Genomic DNA, 17,780 nt, shown 5'->3' with positions numbered 1-17,780 from the left:
CTGGTGGAACCCAAATTGAGCATCAGTGAGCAGGACAAACCTTCGCAATTTTCCACATAGCCGGGTAAATGCCAGTGTTGTAGCTGTACTGGGACAGCTTGGCTAGGGGCGTGGCAAGTTCTGGAGCACAAGTCTTCAGTACTATTGCTGGAATGTCATCAGGACCCAAAGCCTTTGCAGCATCCAGTGCCTTCAGCCATTTCTCGATATCAGGTGGAGTGAATCAAATTGGTTGAAGACTGGCATCTGTGATGCTGGGGACCTCTGGAGGAGGCCGAGATAGATCATCCAATAGGCACTTCTGGCTGAAGTTTATAGCAAATATTTCAGCCTTATCTTTTGCACTGATGTGCTGGACTCCCCCAGCATTGAGGATGGGGATATTTGTGGAGCCTCCTCCTCCAGTTAGTTGTTTAATTGTCCATCACCATTCACGACTGGATGTGGCAGGACTGCAGAGCTTAGATCTGATCTGTTGGTTCTGGGATTGCTTAGTTTGTCTATCGCACGCTGCTTTCACTGTTTGGGATGCAAGTAGTCCTGTGTTGTGTCTTCACCAGGTTGACGCCTCATTTTTAGGTATGCCTGGTGCTGCTCCTGGCATGCCTTCCTGCACTCTTCATTGAACCAGGGTTCATCCCCCAGCTTGATGGTAATGGTAGAGTGGGTGGTTTGCCTGGCCAAGAGATTACAGATTGTTTTGCTGTTCTGCTGCTGCTGCTGATGGCCCACAGTGTCTCCTGGATGCCCAATTTTCAGTTGCTAGCCTGTTTGAAATCTATCCCACTTAACATGTGGTAGCACCACACAACATGATGGAGAGTATCCTCAATGTAAAGTTGGGACTTCACCTGCACAAAGACTGGTGTGGTGGTCCCTCCTGCCAATGCTGCCATGGACAGATGCATTTGCAACAGGTAGATTGGTGAGGACAAGGTCGATTTGGTGAGGACGGGGTCAAGTACGTTTTTCCTTCTTGTTGGTTCCATCCCACCTGCCGCAGACCCAGTGTAGCAACTATGCCCTTCAGGATTCAGCCAGCACGGTCAGTAGTGGTGTTACTGAGCCAACTCTTGGTGATGCACATTGAAGCCATAGGGACATACAAATTAGGAGCAGGAGTAGGTCACTCGGCCCTTCGAGCCTGCTCTGCCATTCAATAAGATCATGGCTGCTCTGATTGTAACCTCAATCCCACATTCCTGCCTATCCCCAATAACCTTTCACCCCCTTGCTTATCAAGAATCTATCTAGCTCTGCCTTAAAAATATTTCAAGACCCTGATTCCACCACCTTTTGAAGAAGTTCCAAAGACTCACTACCCTCAGAGAGAAAAAAATTGCTCCTCATCTCTGTCGTAAATGGGCAACCCCTTATTTTTAAACAGTGTTCACTAGTTCTAGTTTCTCCTACAAGAGGAAACATCCTTTCCACTGTCAAGACCCCTCAGGATCTGAAATGTTTCAATCAAGTCACCTTTTACTCTTCTAAGCTGTAGCGGATGCAAGCCTAGCCTGTCCAACCTTTCCTCATAAATCAATCCACCCATTCCAGGTATTAGTCTCATAAACTTGCTCTGAACAGGGTCCCCCACCCTGACAACATTCTGTGCCCATGTCATCCTCGCTTCCTCCCAGGTGGTATTCCACATGGAGGAGCACTGATTCATCAGCTGACCAGGGTGCTACAGATGGTAACCAGCAGGAGGTTTCCTTGCCCATGTTTGACCTGATGCCAAGAGCCTTCAGGGTCGATGTTGAGAACTCCCAGGGCAACTCCTTCCCAACTGTAAACCACTATGCTGCACCCTCTATTGGGTCTGTCCTGTCGGTGGGACAGGACATACCTAGGGATGCTGATGGTGGTGTCTGGGACATTGTCTGTAAGGTATGATTTGTTGAGAATGTCTATATTAGACTGTTGCTTGACTAGCCTGAGAGGCAGCTCTCCAATTTTGGCACAAGTTCCCAGATGTTCGTAAGGAAGACTTTGCAAGGTCGACAGGTCTGGGTTTGCCATTGTCGTTTCTGGTGCCTTGGTTGATGCCAGGTGATCCGTCCGGTTTCATTCCTTTTTGTAGGTTTTATAGTAATTCAATACAACTGAGTGACTTGCTAGGCCATTTCGGAGGGCATTTAAGAGTCAACCACATTGCTGTGGGTCTGGAGTCACATGTAGGCCAGACCAGGTAAGGATGGCAGATTTCCTTCCCTGAAGGACATTAGTGAACCAGATGAGGTTTTTATGGTAATTGACAATGGTTTCATGGTCACTACTACCAAGACTAGCTTTGAATTCCAGGTTTTTATTGATTGAATTTAAATTCCACCAGCTGCCATGGTGGGATTCGAAGCCAGGCCCCCAGAGAATTTGCCTGGGTCTCTAGATTGCTCATCCAGTGACATTGCCACTACCCTACCACCTGTGGAGGAATATACCCAATGAGGCAGAGAAGTCGACTTTGGGGTCAGCAAGGGAACACAGACTGCAACTGTGATATTGCATCAATTAAATTTTACAGCCTAGGTGAAAGGCATTTGGCCATTGTACTTGTGCTGACTCTCTGAATGTCAAGAAAATTTAATAATTTTCATAATGTTATTGGAATTTATTGTAAGGTAGGAAGTGTGTGTGAGAGAGAGTGGGGTGGGAATTAAATGAATTAAAGACAGCTGGTCTGAAGGCTTTGATGTATCAGAAGAGAAGCTAGATTTGAAATGTTAAATAGGTAAACATGGCTGAAGCCTTAGAATGTGAGGTGTAAAGAGAAAATTTGCATTTTTAGATAAACCAGAGTAATTTGAATTTCAACGGTGGTGAAATGTTGCACTTAGCCAGAAGAAGCCAGACAGTGTGTTTATTTTTCCCAAAGCTTACTGATAAAATTGGTACTCTGAAAGATTTTTATTATTAGAAAAGTAGAATTGAAAATACATATTGGGACAATGGGATTTACATTAAAAAGGGAGAAATCTGTATAAAGGACATGAGGCTATGTATAGGAGGATGGTACCCTAAGATCTGACAAGTGTGAAAAGCCTCCAGCCTCTAAGCCTCAAGTTGCTGTCTACACGAAGTGAAGTGAAGAAAACTCACTTTGAATTCAATTGTTCAGGGTATTGTGTAACTTTGCCTAGGTCTTTTAAAATCTGTGTGGTTTACTGTTGCCTTAATGGAGGTGTAACAGGGAGTTAGATTAACTACAGGAGCTAGGAATTATCATAGTAGTAATTTATAAACCTATGTATGTGCTTAAAATCTTGTTTTTATTAAAGGTTTAATTTAGTTTTGCAAGAAACCTATAAGATTCGGTCTTATTACTACTGAATTCAAGGCACGCATCTTGAAATAAATACAAACTGTAAAATAGTTGTGGCAGTTGTCTCAAGTTTCCCTCTGGGATTTGAACAGCTCAGCATTTACCATCCACTGTGCGAAAACACTGAAAGAGCTTTGCCCTCAGTCCCTTCTCCTGTTTTTAATTATAAGTTTATCCTTTTCATTTATTTCTTCAGTTGCATTTTAAAAGTTTTTATCACATAAAGGACATAGTGGCATTAGAGAAGGTGCAAAAATTGTTAGCAAGGATGATAAACTAGATCTGAGAGGTTATACCCATCAGGAAAGACTGGACCTGTTTTCTCAAGAAAAGACAAGCTGAAGTTTGCCCTGATAGGGGTCTTTAAGATTATGGAAGGATTTGATAGCATAGATGTGGAGAAGATGTTTCCACTTATGGGTGACCAGAGTGAGGGGTCATAAATGTAAGATAGTCACTGATAAATTCAGTAAGAAACTCAGGAGCAACTTTTTGCCCAGAGAGCAGCGAGAATGGGTAACTCACAGGCACGGAGAGTGGTTAAGGGAAACTGCATTTTTTTTATTGTCTCACAGGATGTGAGCTTTGCTGGCTAGGCCAGCATTTATTGGCCATCCCTAATTGCCTTTGAGAAGGTAGTGGTGAGCTGCCTTCTTGAACTGCTGCAGTCCATGTGGTAAAGGTACACCCATAGTGCTGTTAGTGAAGGAGTTCCAGGATTTTGACCCAGTGACAGTGAAGGAATATATTTCCAAGAAATAGGAACAGGAGTAGACCATTCGGCCCCTCGAACCTGCTCTGCCATTCAATAAGATCATGGCTGATCCTCTTGTGTTTCGATTTCCACATTCCCATCTAACCCCAATAATCTTAGATTCTTGTTAGGCAAGGGAATCAATCTACCTCAGCCTTTAAAATATTCAATGACCCCGCCTCCACCGCTTTCTGAGGCAGAGAATTCCAAAGTCGCACAACCCTCTGAGAGAAAAAAATTCTCCTCATGTCTGTCCTAAAAGGGCGACCCCTAATTTTAAAACAGTGCCCCCTAGTTCTGGGCTCACCCATAAGAGGAAACATCCTTTCGACTTTCACCTTGTCAAGGCCGTTCAGGATCTTGTATGTTTCAATCAAGTCACCCCTCACTCTTCTAAGCTCCAGAGGAAACAATCCCAATCTGTCCAACCTTTTCTCACAAGACGACCCACTCATTCCAGGTATCAATCTAGTGAACCTCCTTTGAACCACTTTCAATGTATTTATATCTTTCCTTAAATAAGGAGACCAAAACTGCACTCAGTATTCAAGATGTGGTCTCACCAATGCCCTGTATAACTGAAGCCTAACATCCTTACTTTTATAAAAACGTTAGACCTGCTGAGTTTTTTGAGCATTTTCTGTTTTTGATCCTTACTTTTATGTTCAATCCCTCTCATAATAACAGATGAGCCTTCTTAATTACTTGCTGTACCTGCACACTAACTTTTTTTGACTCATGTACTAGAACATCTAGATCCCTCTGCACTTCAGAATTATGCAGCCGTTCTCCATTTAAGTAATACTCTGCTTTTTTGTTCTTCCTGCCAAAGTGTACATCTTCACATTTTCCCACATTAAACTCCATTTGCCAGACCTTTGCCCACTCACTCAACCTATCTATATCCATCTACAACCTCCTCATATCTTCTTCACAACATACTTTCCTACCTATCTTTGTGTCATCTGCAAATTCTTATGGCTTAAGGTCAAATATGGGCAAGGAAACCTCCTGCTGACTACCAGCACCACTCACCCCCGCCTCCTTAGCTGATGAATCAGTTCTACTCCATGTCTCCACTTGGAAAAAGAACTGAGGATGGCGCGGGCCCAGAATGTACTCTGGGTCGGGGACTTCACTATTCATAACTAAGTGACTCGGTAGCACCGCTCCTGACCGAACTGGCTGAGTCTTGAAGGGTATAGCTGCTCGACTGGGTCTGTGGCAGGTAGTGAGGGAACCAACAAAAGGGAAAAACATACTTGACCTCGTACTCACCAATCTACACGGACTGCAGTAGTTCAAGAAGGGAGCTCACCATCACCTTCTCAAGGGCAATTAGGGATGGGCAATAAATGCTGGCCTAGCCAGCGATGCCCACATCCCATTAAATGAATAAAAAAACTTGGGGAAAACTCTCCATCGTGTTGTGTGACAATACCATCATGCTAAATCAGATAGATTTGGAACAGATCTAGCAACCCAAAACTAAACATTGATGAGGCGCTGTGGACCATCAGCAACTGCAGAATTGTATACAACCAGAATCTGTAACCTCATGGCCTACCACATTCCCCATCACCATCAAGCCAGGGGATCAACCCTGGTTCAATGAAGAATGCTGGAGGGCATGTCAGGAGCAGCATCAGGCATACATTTTTAGGTGTCAATACAGGCTACAATACAGAACTGCATACATGCCAAACAGCGTAAGCAGCATGCAGTCGACAGAGCTAAGCGATCCCACAACCAAAGGATCAGATGTAAGCTCTGCAGTCCCGCCACTTCGAATCATGAATGGTGGCGGACAATTAAACAACCCAGCTGGAGGTGGAGACTCCATAAATATCCCCATCCTCAATGATGGAGGAGCCCAGCACAGCAGTACACAAGGTAAGGCTGAAGCATGTGCAACAATCTTCAGCCAGAAGTGTCGAGTGGATGACCCATCTCGGCCACCTCCCGTGTTCCCCAGCATGCCATTCTTCAGCCAATTCGATTCACTCCATGTGATATCAAGAAACAGCTGAAGGCGCTGGATACTGCAGAGACTATGGGCCCTGACAACATAATGGCAATAGTACCGAAGACTTGTGCTGCAGAACTTACTGCACCCCTAGCCAAGCTGTTCCAGTACAGCTACAAAAGTGGCATCTACTCAGCAATGTGGAAAATTGCCCAGATATGTCCTGTGTGCAAAAAACAGGACAATTACTGGCCCATCAGTCTACATTCGATCATCAGTAAAGTGATTGAAGCGGTTGTCAAGAGTACTATCAAGCAGCATTTATTCAGCAATAACCTATTCACTGACGCTCAGTTCGGATTCCACCAGGGTCACTCAGCTCCTGATCTCATTACAGCCTTGGTCTAAATATAAACAAAACAGTTGAATTCCAAGAGGTGAAGTGAGAGTGACTGCCTTTGACATCAAGGCAGCATTTTACTGAGTGTGGCACCAACGAGCCCTAGCAAAACTGGAATCAATGGGAAGCGGAGGGGAAACTCTCCGCTGGTTGGAGCTATATCTAGCACAAAGGAAGATGGCTGTGGTTATTGGAGGTTAATCATGTTAGCCCCAGGACATCACTGCCGAAGTTCCTCAGGGTCTTGTCCTATGCCCAACCATCTTCAGCTGCTTTATCAATGACCTTCTCTCCATCAAAAGGTCAGAAGTGGTGATGTTCACTGATGATTGCACAGTGTTCAGCACCATTCGTGTCTCATTGAAGCAGTCCATGTGTATATGCAGCAAGACCTGGACAACATTCAGACTTGGGCCGATAAGTGACAAGTAACATTTGTGCCAAGCAAGTGCCAGGTAATGATCATCTCCAACATGAGAGAATCCAACCACTCCTCTTGACATTCAATGCCATTACCATTGCTGAATCCCTCCACTATCAACATCCTGGGGGTTACCATTGAACAGAACATTGGACTAGCCATATAAATACTGTGGCTACAAGAGTAGGACAGAGGCATGTAATTCTGCGGCATATAGCTCGCCTCTTGACCCCACCCCCCCGCCAAAAGCCTGTCCATCATCTACAAGGCAAAAGTCAGGAGTGTGATGGAATATTCCCCATTTGCCTGGATGAGTGTAGCTCCAACAACACTCAAGAAGCTCAACATTACCCAGCCTGCTTAATTGGCAACCTATCCACAAACATTCACTCCCTCCATCACTGCCGCACAGTGGTAGCAATGTGTACCATCTGCAAGCTGCACTGCAGCAGCTCGCCAGACTCGTTAGACAGCACCTTCTAAATCCACAACCTCTACCCCCTGGAAGGACAAGGGCAGCAGATGCATGGGATTGCCATCACCTGCAAGTTCCCCTCCAAGTCACACACCACCCTGACTTGGAAATATATTGCCGTTCCTTCATTGTCACTGGATCAAAATCCTAGACTCCCTCCCTGACAGCACTGTGGGTATACCTACATCATATGAACTGCAGCAATTCAAGAAGGTGACACACCACCACCTTTTCAAGGGTAATTTGGGATGGGCAATAAATGCTGGCTTAGCCAGCACCACCCATATCCTGTGAAAGATTGAGATGGATTTTGATGTACTCATCCTCTCTTCCTCACAATTCTTTAAATAAAGTTTCATCAGATATCTGTCTGCCCTGTCTATGACCTTGAATTATCTTACAGATCTTTGCACAGATAACAGTTATCTTTCCTATTTTGTGTCATCTGCAGATTTGGTTGTTGTGCTCCCTTTACCCAAGCCCAGGTTGTTTAATTTGTATAAAATGTCTCGAAGATTGATAGTTCCTGGCAAGCAACACTGTTCACACCCCTCCAGCAGAAAAATGTATCTATCAACCACTGCTCTTGTTTTTGCCTCTTTTAATCAATTTCCTATCCATACGACTGCATTCCATTTAGTTCCCATTTTATCATCCATCCTGCTGTTCGGAATCTTATCAGAAACTACACAACATTCACTACATTCCCTTTACTTATGTGCTTAGTTATTTCTGTAAAGAGCTTGATGAAATTGTCAGACATGACTTGCCTTTTACAAATCCATGCAGCTGTCCTTGATTAACCCAAGTCTTTCCACCTGAGCGTTAATTTTATTCCATATTATGTTATATGGAAACATAACTGACACTGATATTGGGTTTATTAGTTCTCAGTTACCTGTCCATCTATTTTGAACAGAGATGCCACAGTCTTGAGCAATGATAGACCAGTGGAGTGCAAGAGGAGTATGGAGTTTAGCCTCAGTAGGAGTTCAGCACTGAAGTGCAGTTGGCCTAAAATTACGTGTGGTGTTAAATTTTTACCTGTATTGTGCCATATTTGAGCAGTGTGGGAGCTGGCATGTGCTTTGCGGATCTGGGATGATTACCAACCATGAGTAACTACGTTTAAGGCATATCGGATGCTGATCTTTATCTCAAGGAATACAATGGACTGCAAGTTATATAACTTGCATAAACCATTTGCAAAGCTGCCACACAAAAGGTTAATGTGCAAGATAATGGCTCATGGCATTGGTGGTAATCTATTAGCCTGGTTGGAGGATTGGTTAACGGACAAGAAACAGAAAATAGGGAAAAATGAAAGCATTTTCAAGTCGGCAGACTGTAACTAGTGGAGTGCCACAAATTTCACTGTTGGGGCCTCCGTTTACAATCTATATTCATGACTTGGATGAGGAGACTGAGAGTAATGTCTCTAAATTTGTTGAAGGTGGGAATGTAAGCTGTGAGGAGGACACAGAGCTGCAAAGAGGTATATGATAAAAGGTCGCAGATCAGAAATGTTAACTCTCTTTCCATCTCCACAGATACTGGCAAACCTGCTGAATATTTCTAGCATTTTCTATTTTTATTTAAAATTTACAGCATTTACAGTATTTTGCTTTGGCGAAGAGATGTGGAAAATCTGAGCGGGCAACAAGGTGGCAGATGGAGTATAATGTGGGGAGCTGTGAGGTTATTTACTTTGGTAGTAAGAATGAAAAAGCAGATTTTTTAACAGGTGTGCAATATCTACATTTTGATTTTCAGAGAGACTTGAGTATACTTATAGAAGAAACATAGAAAGTTAGCGTGCAGGTACAGTAAGCAATTGGAAAGGCAAATGGCATGTTGGCCTTTATTGCAAAGGGATTGGAGTACAAGAATAAGGAAGTCTTGCTACCTTGGATAGGTGAACCCACACCTGGAATAGTGTGTGCAGTTTTGGTCTCCATATCTTGGGAGCAGACAGCAGTTCAAGAAGGCAGCTCACCAGCAACTTCTCAAGGGCAGTTAAGGATGTGCAATAAATGCTGGCCTAGCCAGCGATGCATATGTCCTATGAATGGATGAATAAAAATTATATGTGCTTGCTTTGGAGGTGGTACAGCGACGGGTCATTAGTTTAGTTTTTGGAATGAGAGGGTTTTCCCACAACCAGAGGCTGAGTAAATTAGGCCTCTGTTCTCATTGATACATACAAGATTCTAAAGGGGCTTGACAGGGTAAACACAGGTTGTTTCTCCTTGCTGGAGAATCTAGCACACTAGGACACAGCCTCAGGATAAGTGGTCAATCATTTAGGCCAGAGATGGTTAGAGGTCATTCCATCGAAAATGTGTTTCTCTGTGGAAATCGATGAAAATGTTATTGAGAGTTGGGCCTAGAGGGAATCCCACAGCTATACCAACTATCTGGGCATGCATAAAGCTGAACTCAACTGCACGAGTTGTTAAGTTCATAAGCTGCTAACTTCATTTCTTATGTTCTTATTTATGCATTGGGATTCCTACAGCTCCACGTGGCATAAAATTGACCTTATTGGCAATCTAATAAATAGGGCCTGAGCCATTTGCTCACCGTGCAATCTTGGCACCAAGATAAGGCGCATCAAAGCTATCCTGTGGGATAATGGCTACCCTGATCAGACCATTGCTCACTGTATATCATGTATACGAACGAATGGGTCTAAGGCCACCAATTTCGGACTCAAAGTGCCCAGTCTACCTTAAATTACCCTGAACGGGTAAAGTATCTCACATTTGAGCAACAGGTGAAGCTGTTTCATGCTGTGCCTATGCAGTACCAACAGGAATGGTGTTTTCCACTAACAGGATGCTGCTGTCAAGCCAAGAAGACGTTCTGTCTACCTCACAGATGAGTGATGTGGTATATGAATTTCAGTGCTGGTGTGACGCCAGGTACATAGGTCGTATGTCCCAACGACTGGCAGATCGTATCGAACAGCACGTTCCTTCGGCTGTTCGCAATGGGCAGAGCACTGGCTGTACTCAGCAAGCCCATATAGCACTTGGTGAACCATCCCAAGTGCGCTAAGAATTACACGAGCAACCAATTTAAGATTATCAGCCGGACTCTCAATGTTACTCACTCACTTGGGCTTGCTAGAAGCTGCATATATCCATACTCAGTGACCTGTTCTCTGCAGGCACAAGAAACATGCTCAGGCATTGCACCTTTTTTGGATTAAACAAAAGTATGGGGGACAATAGTTCCCTGATGCTTCCATGGGAACACCTTGACCAGGCTTGTCCAACTGGCAGCTCGCAGACTGCATTAGCCCCTCTATGTGGCCCATGGAGCCACTGTTCACAAGCCGGTAAGATAAGCCAGTAAGTTCAAAATGCAGGTAAGTTAAATACAAGATTTTGTAAGGGGCTGCTCTTCCAGTGTCAGGCATTTCCTTTCCCATGTTTGCTGCTGATAACCAGCAGCAAATGAGGGAGAAAAACAGCCTCTGATTGGAGGAGCAGCGAACACCGGCAGTGGTGAGTGTGTCGTCAGGCCCAAGGGGAGTGAAGGTGTGGCAGGGCTGGAGCCCAAGGAGCAAAGGTAAAGCAGGGCTGGAGCTCAGGGAGCTGAAACACGGCGGGGCTGGAGTCCAGGGAGCTGAAACACGGCGGGGCTGGAGTCCAGGGAGCTGAAACACGGCGGGGCTGGAGTCCAGGGAGCTGAAACACGGCGGGGCTGGAGTCCAGGGAGCTGAAAGGCGGCGGGGCTGGAGCCCAGGGAGCTGAAACGCGGCGGGGCTGGAGCCCGGGGAGCTGAAACACGGCGGGGCTGGAGCCCAGGGAGCTGAAACACGGCGGCGCTGGAGCCCGGGGAGCTGAAACGCGGCGGGGCTGGAGTCCGGGGAGCTGAAACGCGGCGGGGCTGGAGTCCGGGGAGCTGAAACGCGGCGGGGCTGGAGTCCGGGGAGCTGAAACGCGGCGGGGCTGGAGTCCGGGGAGCTGAAACGCGGCGGGGCTGGAGTCCGGGGAGCTGAAACGGGGCGGGGCTGGAGTCCTGGACTTGGAGGTGTGGCAGAATGGGCAGATGTCCTGGTACATGAATCAAAAAAGTTAGTATGCTGACACAGAAAGTGATTAGGAAGGCAAATGGAGTGTTGGTGTTTATTGCAAGGGGAATGGAATATAAAAGGAGGGAAGTTTTACTCCAGCTGTTCAGGGCATTGGTGAGACCACATCTGGAATACTGTATACAGCTTTGGTTTCCTTATTTGAAAAATATTATAATTGCGTTAGAAAGAGTTCAGAAGAGCTTCACTTGACTCATTCCTGGGATGAGGAGCTTATCCTATGAAGAAAGGTTGGACAGGTTGAGCCTATACCCATTGGAGTGTAGAAGAATGAGAGGTGACCTTATTGAAACATAAGATGCTGAGGGGATTTGATAGGGTAGATACTGGGAAGATGTTTCCTCTTGTGGGGGAGACTAGAACCAGTGGACATAGTTTAAGAAGAGTCCTCCCTTTTAAGATGGTGATGAGGAGAATTTTTTTATCTCAGCAGGCCATTAGCCTGTGGAATTCTCTTCCCCAGGGAGTAATTGGGCAGGGTCATTGAATATTTTTAAGATTGAGTTAGGTAGATTCTTGACTAACAAGGCATTCAAAGGGTTTAGGGGGTAGACAGGAAAGTACAGGCCACACTCATATCAGCCATGAACTTATTGAATGGCTGAGCAGACTTGAGGGGCCAAATGGCCTGCTCCTGCTCCTAATTCATATGTTAATTTGCACAACTTAAAAGTAAGGGAAGATGAGGAATTGCTTCTTTCAGAGAATCATTAATCTTTGGAATTCCCCAGAAAGCAGTGGAGGCAGAGTCATTGACTTTGTTCAAGGCTGAATTAGACCGATCTTTGATAGAGGAGTCGAGGGTTATGAGGGTCAGACAGGAGAGTAGAGTTGAGACGCTCCCAGATCAGCCATGATCTTATCAAAAGGCAGAGCAGGCTCGAAGGGCCGAATGGCTACTCCTAGTCCTAAGTCCCAATCGTAATACATTCACACCTTTCCTAAATTGTTGTGCCCAGTATTGGATACAATACTCCAGTTGAGGTTGAACTAGTGTTTTATAGAGGTTTATAGCTTCCTCTTATAAAGCCCAGGATCCTGTATGCTTTACTAACCACTTTCTCCACCTGCCTTGCCACTTTCAGTGATTTATACACATATATCCCCTGGTCCCTCTGCTCCTGAAGACTCTTTAGAATCGTATCCTTTATTTTATATTGTTGCTCCTCATTCTTCCTACCAAATGAATCACTTCACAAGTGGCTCTGCATTAAATTTCATCTGCTACATTTCCACCAGGCTGTCTGTGTCCTCTTGAAGTCTATCATTTATCCTCCTCTCAGTTCATAGTACTTATAAGTTTTGTCATCTGCAAATTTTGAAATTGTGATCTGCACATCCAAGTCAAGGTCATTAATGTAGAAGCAGAATGCGGTTGCTGGAAATCTGAAATAAAAACTGAAAGTGCTGGAAAAATTCAGCTGGCTGTGAAGCGAGAAACAGTTAATGTTTTTGGAACAAGAGCTCCTCTTCCAAGGAGTCACAGTGGACTCAAAACGTTACCTGTTTCTCTGTCCACAGATGCTGCCAGACCTGGTCAGTTTTTCTAGTACTTTTTTTTCATTCATCTAAATCAAGTTAGTGGAGTAGATAGAGAGAAACCATTAGCTCTGGTGGGGAGTTCAGAATAAGGGGACATAGCTGTAAGATTGGAGCTAGGCTGTTTAAGGATGATGTCAGGAAACACTTCTTCACATAATGTGTGGTGGAAATCTGGAACACTCTCCTTCAAAAAACAATTGAGGCTGGGGGTCAATTAAAAAAATTGAGGTTCATAAGTTTTTGTTCCATGAGGGTATTAAGGGTTATGGAACCAAAGTCAGTGGATGGAGCTGAGGTACAAAAGAGGCATGATCTGATTGAATGGTGGAACTCGCTTGTGTGGCCTCCTCTTGTTCTTAACTAAAGCTTAGTTAATATGCCAGTCATCGAAAAACTTTTAGAATCTGTAAAGAGGGTCAAATCAGTGAATATTTAGAGATGTATGGGTTAAGCTAAAACAGCCTGACATGAATTTGTTAAAGGCAAAGTTATGTTTGACATAAATATGTTGTATTTTGTAGAGGTGATTGATGCGGGGTGGTTAAAGGGAATAAAGTATATGTGGCTTCACTGTGGGTTTCGCAGAGGCTTATTACCAAGATTCAGTTTTGTGATGTATAGAAATGGAGCACCCTATAGGGGAAACTGCTTGCCCAGCCAAAAAGCGGAGTTTGGGTTAATGAGTGTGGCTCAGTTTGGAGAAGATAGGAAGAGGAGAGCAATGGCCTAGGGATGTTGTGGGAGACACAGAGCCATGACATAGGGTTGGGGCGTTAATGCAGTGGGCAGTGTCTGGGGGAATGGGAGAGAGATGGAGCTTGACCTGTGGGGGCAGAGCCACTTCTGCACTCAGGATATACAGATGATTTTGACAAAGGGAACACAATTTCACAATTACTGAAATCGCAAAAGCAGTGAGTTTGGTGAAGCTTTAGGGAGTCAGTGAAAGGTGCAGGCCAGTTTGTGAAGTGGGAGGAAGGACTGCAACTGGTGCTAGCCCACAGGAGGGAAAATGAAGAATAAGTCATGAACCCAGATGTTAGGTGCAACTACATCGTTTCCCAAGAGAGCAGGCAGTTAACAAAATACAATCCAAGAACATTTTGGGTTTATAATCAGGGTCGTGGAGTACAATAGAAAATTAATTCCTTTCCGAAACCTCCTGCCCTCCCTCTCTCCTCCTTTAAGATGTTCCTTAAACCCTATCTCTGACCAAGTTTTTGGCCATTTGTCCTAATACCTCCTTATGACTTGGTGTCAAATTTTGTCTGATAATCGCTCCTGTGAAGTATCTAGGATTTTTTTTCACGTCAGGGGCACTGTATTAATGCAAGTTGTTATCAAGTGTTATGATAAATTTGAATAAAACAATGGTTAGACCACAATAAGAGTCCATGTTCTAGACAACTGACTATAAAGAGGACATTAAACCATAGCAGACAGTATAGATTCAACAGGACATTAGCAAGAATGAAAACACTACTTCTGAGGAGAGACATGAGATACTGGCCAGTGGAGCAGATATTGTCAAGAGATTTAAGAGCTTTTGAAATTATGAAATGTTCTGATCGTCTTTTCCTAACCACTCTACTTCTGGTTGGGGAGTCAGCAATAAGGGGTCATGGATTTATAATTGAAGGACAAGCAAAAGCGCAATAAATATGATGGAGTTATTGGCCTCCTTCTGTGCTGTTAACTTTTTTGGTGCTGTGCGTCTGTATATTTCTCTCCCCCTTCTAGCCTGTCCCTCCCCCTCAGTCTCTGTTCTTCCCCTTTCCTTACCCCCCTCTCTCTCTCTCTCCCTCTCACTCTGTCTCTCTCCTGTTTGCCCCATATCAGTGTATGCTGTAACACCCAGATATTTTATTTAAAAATTACAGGTGGTTTAGAATTGATAAAGTGAAGTTACTGCCATACTGTAAACCAGCTGGTGGTGGCACTAGAAGCAATCACCTATAATAAACCCTCAGTGAAAGCTTTGTGGTATGTCTGTTGTATTTTGTGAAAAATAATTCCCATTTTTGGCATCTCCGAGTGTTTGTCCCTTTGCTGAATAATGGGGTTTAAAGTATCTCTGGCTGTGCAGGTGGCTTATTTAGAGAGTGCTGATAAGACCATAATTTTTGTGGAAATAAGGTACTGATATCATTCCAGGAACCAGTGTGCTAGATGCACATTGTCATAACTACTATGCCTCTCAGGTGCTGCACTTCATTGATGTAGTGAGGGTTCCTGAATTCTCATCAGAAATACTTCAGAGAGTTCCTCATGGCTGCCTCACTCTGGCAGGCTTGTTTATGAAATCTTCATTTTTTTATTCTTTCATGCGGTGTAGGTGTTGCCAGCAAGACCAGCATTTATTGTCCATCCCTAATTGCCCTTGGGAGGGTGGTGGTGAGTCACCTTCTTGAACCGCTGCAGTCCATGTACTTCAAGTAAAGAGAACAGTTACTGTGCAATAACAGGCCCTGAATGGAAACAAAGGCCTTCAAAAGAGCTGAAATTTTCTGGTCTGGTTCTTGCCTTGCAGGTTGATACACTGTGAAAACTTCACTCGTTCTTCACAGGCCCTGGAGAGTATTAAAAACCTTCCACTTGTATAACTTCCTTCACAACCTCAGGATATCTGAAAGCACTTTACAACCAATTAAATAAATAAAGACTTGCATTTGTATAGTACCATTCGTAACCTCAGATGTCTCAAAACGCTTTACAACCAATGAAGTACTTCTGAAGTGTGGTCATTATTGTAATGTAGGAAATGTGGCAGCCAATTTGTACACAGCAAGACCCCACAAACAATAATCAGGTAAATAGCCAGATAATGTGCTTTGGTGATGTTGCTTGAAGGATAAATTTGGCCCAGGACAGACCTATCCTGCTCTTCTTGGAGTAATGCCCTGAGATTGAGAGAATGTGATATGAAGAAGACTAAGCAGGCAGGAACTCTATGAGAGAAAGAATGTGAGCAGGAAGAAACCCAGCCAGGGAGAGAGGAAATAAACTCAGCTGAGCATCAGATGGGGGCTGGGTGCAAAGGACAGGAGTGGGGTGACTGGTGGCAAACAGGAATGGGGAGTAAGTGGAAAAGAAGGATGAGTAAGCAGAATGGGCAACTCTGAGAGAATGAAGGCGAGGTAGTAGGAGAGAACAAGGAAAGAGGCACTGGGGAGAGGGAGCGAGCAAACGGGGAGCACGTGGGAGGAGAGAGCAAGTGAGCCGGGAGGCGTGGAAAGTGATTAAGCAGTGAGTGAGAGGGAGAGTGAGCAAGAGAGAGATAAAGCAAATGGGAGAATGCGGCAAGTGCAGGAGGAGGCTGTGATATGGGAGGGAGGGAACTTGGAGGGAGGGTGTGAGTGGGGAAGAAAGCAAGCAGAGTGAGGGGATAGACACAAGTACGGGGAGTAAGTGGGGGAGAGCGAGCAGGGTGCAAACAAACCAGGGGAGAGAGATCCCTGTGTTTATTGCACCAGTTTGTTCCACGGCACTCGGCCTCTTGGAATCCAATCTCTAACATAGTCACACAAAAAGGATTTGGAATCCCAATAAACTCCTAGTTCAGCATCTTGGTTTCAGCATTGGTTTCAGGTAGCATTGAACTGATTTGCATGGAAACAAGGGATTGAAATAGTTACACCAGCATAATAATCTGGCATCCAGTCAGAACCTCCAAAGGTGCTATACTCTGCTTATCTCAGCAGTCGTTCTTAACTCTGTGTTGTTCTGTAGGCTTCCCTCCAGCAGTACCGCAGTAATGCTGGATCTCCAGCCAACCAGTCTCCCACCTCCCCTGGCTCCAATCAAGGCTTCTCTCCAGGCAGCTCCCCTCAAGTAAGGGAACCTTGTGCTTGGCTTCTTGTTGTGACTAATTCATGGTTTGCAATGAGATTATCCCATTCTTGCCATGTCACAATTTGCTTTGTCACCTTCCATCACCATGTGCCTCTCTGTTTAACCAAGACCTGTTTCTGAGCCTTTTTAATGTTTCCATTACCACTTGTGTTGGTGTGTGTATGACTGCACATGTCTGCATGGTTCTATGTGTGCATGCATGTCACTATGCATGGACCTGTGTGAGATTTGATCATCCTGTATTTAATTAATTGCTGGAAAAATATTCCAATTCCTTAAATAAAGATATGGATTAGGCAGGGTGGATGACCTTAAAAACCAGGAGCCTGGAATTTATTGCAAGTTTATTTGTTTCACTTCTGAAGGAAGCATGTCCTGGAGGAGTGTGTGTGAGCGGGTATATGCAGGAGGCCCCTGCTGCAGGAGAGTGTGTGAGAACTTGAGTGAGCAGGAGCCATCCACTCTGGGTGTGAGTTGAGAAGCAAGGAATGGTGTGATCACACTACTTGGAGACATTCCCTAGGCCTCCAATTAGTGAGAGGGCGATAGAGGAGCAGATCTGCAGGGAAATCAGAGATTTGCAAAAAATATAGAGTGGTGATATTGGGAAACTTTATCCCAATTGATATTTGGGTAATTAATATTAGAGTAAAGGAAAAGGAGGGGAGGAATTTCTGAAATGTGTTCAGGAGAACTTTCTTGATCAATATGTTCTCAGCCCAACTGGAAAGGAGGCATTGCTGGATCTGGTGCTGGGAAATGAGGTGGACCAATTGTCTGAAGGGTACTCTTAGGTAAGAGTGTCCATCACATCATGAAGTTTAGATTAATAATGGAGAAGAGCAAGGAATAATCTAAAGTAGAACTTTTTGAAGAGGGGCTAATTTCATTGTAATGAGAAGGAATCTTGTCAAGGTAAAATGGAACCAAAGACTCACAGAAAAAACTG

General features: G+C 44.5%; 1 protein-coding gene across 2 annotated transcripts in view; it reads left to right on the top strand.

The window, feature by feature from the left end:
- The window catches only part of LOC144689053 (CREB-regulated transcription coactivator 1-like), a 92,780-nt gene that overhangs the window by 51,643 nt on the left and 23,357 nt on the right, over positions 1–17,780 (top strand). The window contains exon 11 of one of the 2 annotated variants that reach the window (XM_078556192.1): positions 16,709–16,810. The exons of the other annotated variant lie outside the window; for it this stretch is intronic. Coding sequence (XP_078412318.1) covers positions 16,709–16,810 — 102 coding nt within the window. The remainder of the gene's footprint in view (positions 1–16,708; positions 16,811–17,780) is intronic. 2 annotated transcript variants of the gene reach the window in all.

Source organism: Cetorhinus maximus, chromosome 13, assembly GCF_964194155.1.
Source record: "Cetorhinus maximus chromosome 13, sCetMax3.hap1.1, whole genome shotgun sequence".
Taxonomy (NCBI): Eukaryota; Metazoa; Chordata; class Chondrichthyes; order Lamniformes; family Cetorhinidae; genus Cetorhinus; species Cetorhinus maximus.
The sequence above is the reverse complement of the archived record's forward strand: the minus strand, read 5'-3'. Positions and strand labels throughout refer to the sequence as shown.